Source organism: Haplochromis burtoni, unplaced genomic scaffold, assembly GCF_018398535.1.
Source record: "Haplochromis burtoni strain Fernald_Lab_line unplaced genomic scaffold, NCSU_Asbu1 Contig_62, whole genome shotgun sequence".
NCBI classification, from domain to species: domain Eukaryota; kingdom Metazoa; phylum Chordata; class Actinopteri; order Cichliformes; family Cichlidae; genus Haplochromis; species Haplochromis burtoni.
This window is the reverse complement of record NW_024582423.1, coordinates 1024191-1030471: the sequence shown is the minus strand read 5'-3', so window position 1 is coordinate 1030471 and position 6281 is coordinate 1024191. Positions and strand designations below refer to the sequence as shown.

The 6281-nt window shown below is 39.9% G+C and overlaps 2 protein-coding genes across 2 annotated transcripts in view; both read right to left on the bottom strand.

Moving 5' to 3' along the window:
* got1l1 (glutamic-oxaloacetic transaminase 1 like 1) overlaps positions 1-2856 on the bottom strand; it is an 8803-nt gene extending 5947 nt beyond the window's left edge. The window contains exons 1-2 of the mRNA XM_005922681.2: positions 1491-2856; positions 109-468 (exon numbers count right to left, since the gene is read on the bottom strand). Coding sequence (XP_005922743.1) covers positions 109-283 — 175 coding nt within the window. The 5' untranslated portion in view covers positions 284-468; positions 1491-2856. The remainder of the gene's footprint in view (positions 1-108; positions 469-1490) is intronic.
* Positions 2857-3039: 183 nt separating this feature from the next.
* The window catches only part of adrb3a (adrenoceptor beta 3a), a 10761-nt gene continuing 7519 nt past the window's right edge, over positions 3040-6281 (bottom strand). The window contains exon 2 of the mRNA XM_005922682.3: positions 3040-4103. Within this exon, the coding sequence (XP_005922744.1) occupies positions 4076-4103 (28 nt within the window). The 3' untranslated portion in view covers positions 3040-4075. The remainder of the gene's footprint in view (positions 4104-6281) is intronic.

Here is a 6281-nt window from a genome sequence, read left to right as displayed (position 1 = left end):
TCTATCTATCTATCTATCTATCTATCTATCTATCTATCTATCTATCTATCTATCTATCTATCTATCTATCTATCTATCTATCTATCTATCTAACGTGATAAGACTCACCTCTGCCTGCCAGATCAACTTTCCTGGCCTGGGTATCTCTGGCGAAGGCGGATAACAACCTTGTTTCGGGACTCACTGGTGCGTTGAGCGTATTGGTAAACAGTGGGCATTGACCTCCTGGGTCTCCATTTTGGCTGACCCCTTTTTCATCAGGGCTGCTGCCGGGTCGGCTCATCTCGGAGGCGGTCAGACAACTCAGACCGGCGGGAGCTGCGAACCTTTTGTTTGGGCACTGTTGCCAAGCTACAGCACATATTTGGATTCTGTGGCCCAGGCAACGGGGATGGATGAGTTTTGTCGCTCCCTAATGTGTGGCTCCGGTGAGTTTACTTTTGCCCTGACGGTAAGCCATCAAAGCCACTGGAAAAAGAAAGGATGAGCTATTATCAGTGAAGACCCAGATGCATCTTTAGCTTCTAACACCGACAACACGCTAGTCTAAAGCTCAGCTTTGTGTCTTTATTAAGGCTTGTTTGGGAGCTTGGCCCGTAGCCGCCATAAATTAGCCCTATTGCAATACACACAAAAAAAAAAACCCAAAAAAACGAAGAAGTAAACAAGAGGCTTGCTCATTAATTGTACAAGAGTGTTCTGTGTCGGTCATATATATCTGCAGATGAGGCTGTTTCCTGCATCCATGGCTTCCACTCATCCATTTCTTATATGTTTACTCAAATGCATTCATTTGATGACATTTATCCCACTATCATTTTCACAGATCAGACTAGTCTTAATGGTGGAGTTCATGTGTAATCTGAATTCATGAGAAATTAAAGTTCCATGTACAATTTTCCTCCTTGGAAACCAACTGAAATCCAGCGTGCAGTGTAAATCTCTTCAGGCTATTACTGTGCTCCTGCATAATACTGCTGGGAAATAGTGGTTTCCTTCCAGGCAGCGAACTAAGGAAAGAAAGCCATTTCCAGGGGATAAAGAGGTAGCAGTGAATATTGCATTAAATGAAATTGCAGAATCAAAGTAAACATCTGATGGAGGTGATAAGTGAGCCTGGCTTTGTAGTTCACTTTATGAAGCTGGAAATCACAGATAACTGCACTAGATGGCAGTAGATGGCCAAATCAGCCATCAACTCTTGTCAACTGGTTGACTTGGAGTTAAAGATGCTCTTGTCCAGCCTGTCCAGTCCTGGTTTTTATAGATTACATGACAACAACCTTCTTTTTTTTCCAGGAAAGAAATAGAAAAAGATTCCAAAAATGGAAGCTTTAGGTGGGGAATTGGATTCTGGTCTTTTCACACGGCTGTTAAATATTTTTACCCTTGCCCCGTTTTTAAAAAAACTCATTTATCTTTGTGTGGTTCTCACACAAAACACATCGGTACAATCATTTTATCCCAGGGAATGACAACAAAAATTCTACCTTTGACTTTGTCATTTGCTGGATATTTGAGCCTCCGGGTGTTATTGTTGAAGTTGGAATATTTCTGTGAAGTCAAATTGTTTCTGAATGCCGAGTTGGCCTCTGAAGCAAAAACGAACACACAGATAAAAGAAAGAAAATGTGACAGAGAAAGACATTTAGAAAGAAAGAAAACCCGACAACACTGTTGACTCTAACTCTGGGAAAAATATCTGGATTCTTAAATCTACTCCCGTCAAGAGGCTGTTAGTGAGAAAGGAAACGACACGTTAGAAGAAGCTCGGTTTGTGCCTTGATCACGCTCCCACGTTGTCAGGAAGAGTTCACGATAGTTTATTAAATTAAAGATGCAGCTGACACAATTAGATTTAAGAAACCTTATCTGGTGACTATTGATGTCCAAGCTTAGTGTCAAAGGTTTTTATTTTGTTTTGTTTTTTCATTTATCTGAAGCAGGTTCTAAAAATATCCTGAAGAAAACTGAGCTACACGTCTCAGACACTGGCTGTGGACTTACATGTGTAATTGAGAGTGAAAGTCATTTAAACTTCCAAGCAGATCCAAGACTGCCTCAGTCACATTTAATAGTAAAAGCAGAAGAAAAAAGAGGATTTTATTGAATTCATTTTCTTATGTAGAATATTTTCCTAATCAGATGTTCCGCCTCTGTTTTTATAGTCTTTTTGTTTCCTGTACTTGTATCTTATCAAACCCTCCCAGTCGTACTTTAAGTGGTGGCTTTTCCTTGAAAACTTTAGGATTGATTTCGGTCTGATACCACTCATGGAAAACATTGGAACAGGAATCAGCTGATAGGAATGTGGCTTCAGACAGGGCCATTATTTCCATTCTGAGTTGTTGTGTGGCTTTTTTTCTCTCTCTCTGAATGATATTTTCGGTAGTCACACTGCCCGTCTGGCAGGGCTAATGTCAGTTTCGGCTTATTTTCAAATGTCTTACATTCTGCTCTTGGTTTATTTTTAAAGTCCCAAATCTTGTAAATTCCTCTCATAACACGGAGATGTTGCCTGCTCAAACAGTAGCCAAAGCCAGAGATGACAGTGGTTTAGATAGTGGGAGGATTACTTAAAATAACATTTCAATAATGCATTGTTTAGATTTGTGTCTTGAGCTCACATCAACAGTAGTTTTACTTGCTCAGTGTTGTGGAACATGGACTCGTAGAGTGAAGGTCGGGACCCTCAGGGCCTCCCAAGATAAATCCGAGGAGCCATAAGTAGATCAAAGGGTTAGGAAAAGGGGAACAAATATTCCTGTTCACAAAGCTGTTTATTTTTTCTGACTTTTTTTTCTTTTTTTTCTTGTGAAAGTACTTAAAGTACTACACTTTCACATCTACAGCATCCCAAAAAACCCACTTCAAATGAAGCCACCTATGAAGGACAAAAATAATTAAATCCCTCTTAAGTCATTGTCTGTGACGGTTACATACAGCAAAAGTTAATAATAATAATTATTATATTGTTACAGTCATTTGTTGTTTGCTTCCAGAATGGTGAGTTTGCACACACAGCACGCATGACCAATGTTACACAGTTTTAAAATACTTTATTTTTCAATGCAACAGATGATGTTATGTAAAATCACACCACAAGGTGCCTTATGACAATGAAGTAATACATAATGTGGGCAGAAGGTTTTCTGTGCGTGTGGACATTTCAGGGGACGGTGTTGGGCTTATACTGTGGCCACAAGCCAAAGAAAATAAACTAGCAGCACGGCATGTTGCATATGCTGCTGTGTTTACCTGCAGTTCGTAATACTGTACCTAGTACAAGGACATACCCACAAAAAGATTCTAGACAGCGTGATGTTTGAGGCATCCAGACGTAAGGTTCTGTCATCCATTATTCGTAGCCATGGCACAACTTAACATAGACATGGGCTTTTAAATCCCAGTTTCACTGTTGTGTGCATACAGACTCAAAATAGAAACATTAAGACTTTAAACCGAGACAAAAATGGAGTATTTCTATTCATAGTTCTTTGGTTAAGCTGATATTAAACTGAAAGGTTTTTGTGAAGAAAATGTTCCTACAGTGGAGACAGGCTTGCCAGAATGATCGCTTAGTCGAGTTTGCTACAGATTCAGTGTATCGTCATTACATAACTTACCAGATAATATACTGTACAAAAATTAGTTTATACTGACATTTTTGAAACCACAAGCCACGTGACACTGTGTCCATTTACTGGAATGCATTTCAGTGTTGATGTCAAACACTGTCAGTCTGGAGCAGAGAGCCTTTTTCCAAACAACACGTAGAGGACTCTGGGAGGTTCATCCGTGATGCCACCTAATCTCGGCTGTACGCCAACAAACAAACAACAACAACAACAACAACAACAAAAAACAGTCACAGTGTTCCCATTCAGACCGAATCATCTGTTTCTCCACAGTCAATCCAGTCATGTCTTTGGGGCTAGCTTCATTCTGCTGTGCTTTTCAGGGTTTGGGATTGAACTTTTCTGTAGCTTTTCTTTGCTGTTTGGTCTCAGACTTTGCAGAAATCACAGTAACAGCTGGAAACGCAGTTCGCTTCAGTAGGTTGACATTTCACTCTTCATCTGTCCTGTTCCTGCAACGTGAATCTGAAAACAGATGGATATATTAGCATCCAGCGTTTCCGTGACAAAATCCAAACCTATTGGTAAAATAGCATCGCATGGCATTTTGTTGTTTTAGGCTGTCTCTTAGTAATGAGAATAAAATGTCTAAATATGCCGCACCTGGGATTATGTCACTTGCATATTTTCGATTTTCATTTTGTTTGCTTTAAATAGAAGCCTTATCTGTATTGAAAAGTACCTGATATTCGAGACCAGATTACTATCGTGTCGTGAATCGCCTCATATTTTTGACTTGTGCAGCCATGTGTTATGTGACCGTGCAAACTGAGCTTTTCTCTGTGTGTCTCTGTATGACTTGTTGGTTTGTGTTGGTCTCGCCCTGCACACCATTTTAGTTTTGATCAGATAAAGAAGGGCTCGGAGACAGCAGCCGCTGTTTGTTGTCTTACAGGTTATTTGTAAGTATCTCGGTGTTTTCGTGTTCATTGATATCATCGCTGCACCTCTTCCCTTTTATTTATTTTTTCTTCCTAATTACAGAAAGTTACTGCATAGTTGCCCTCATCATTCTGTCCTTTGTGAAACTTCTTTTCCCTTAAACAAGACAGGAATTCTGATGCTATCACTTCTGCTGTACATGTCTCCACAGGAAGACATAATCTACCTTCCACTGGAAGCTGCACAGAAATACGAATGCTTATAGGGAAGAAAACAGCTACCATACAGTTTACAATGTGGTTTCATCAGAACTCCTTTCTTACATTATGTACTGCTGGAAAGTGACACCACTGTTGTCTACTTTGTGTCTTGTGGCTTCAGTGTGCGGTATTTGGATGGTTTAACCCCTTGAGCCTCAGTTGATTATTTGACACTTCTACATTTAAAAAACATCTGCACTGTAGTCGGCAACAGCTGCAAAACCGTAAAGCCAAGATAAGCAGTCTTGCGCTTTATGGATAAGAGACGCTTAGAAGAATTTTGAATGCAATAGGTCTCCTTTTTCCTTATCACCAGTCCAGATTGAACTTGAGAAACCTTCATGGTTTTTAAGCTTTTTTTTTTTTTCGTCTTTATGCATCTTTCCACCTGGAACCTGGTACACAGGACTCTGGGGTCAAAAGGAGTTAATGGGAAAAAACTCCAAGAATAATAGAGCCAAAGAGCTATACTTAAGTCAGTTATTTTGAATTACAAAACCACAGATATGTGTGCAGATATTGTGTAGCCTCCATTAAAGCTAAAGTAGCCTCTGCTCATCATTAGTTAGGAAAAATCCATTCATCATATCTGACGTGTGTGTTTGCCGAATCTGAAGCTGTCTTTATATAGCAGGATGCGATTCACTGTTAAATGCAAATAGAAAGTCCTTAGTTAGTTGTGCAGTTTATGACTTTCAGTTTCTACTAAATGTAACAATGACAGTTTTGTTACGGACTATTTTGTCTTGTTAAAATATTTTTCAAAGCAGCCAAAGCAAAGAAAAGAAAATCCCTCCATCCATTCTCTCCTGCTTATCCACTTTTAGGATAGCAGGGGACCAGAGCCTATCCCAGGTGGGGATAGGGCAAGAGGTGGTACAGTCTGGACAGGTCGGCAGCCTTTCACAGGGCAAACACACAGAGACAGACAGACAACTATTCACACCTATGGGCGATTTGCAATCACCAGTTAACCTCACTAATTCCACATCATCGGACTGTGGGGGGGAAACCAGAGTTCTCAGAGAGAGGCACACAAACACAGGGAGAACATGCAAACATGCAAACATGCAAACATGCAAACTCCACACAGAAAGGCCCCAGCCAGATGGCCCCAGCCAGATGGTGGATTCAAACCACCATGCTGCCCACAAGAAATCACATTTACAGTAACTATCTTTTTTTTTTTTAAAAAATCATATATGTATCTATCCTGGGTTTTTGTTTGTTTGTTTTAAATGGATAAATACAAAGACTGAATCATGTAGTAAAATTAAATACAGCTAACGCAAGTTTCAACTGGTCACACTGGGATTCATTCTGACAAAGAGATACACAAGCACGCATTAAAGACGCAATAATGTATTTAAAATATAGATCTATCTGTGCAGCCATTATAGTACATGTCAGCCAAGCAGTTTCACTAACCTTGGGCACAATAAGCAGAAATAAATATACAGTGGAGAGTATCTCTCTCTCTCTCTCTCTCTCTCTCTCTCTC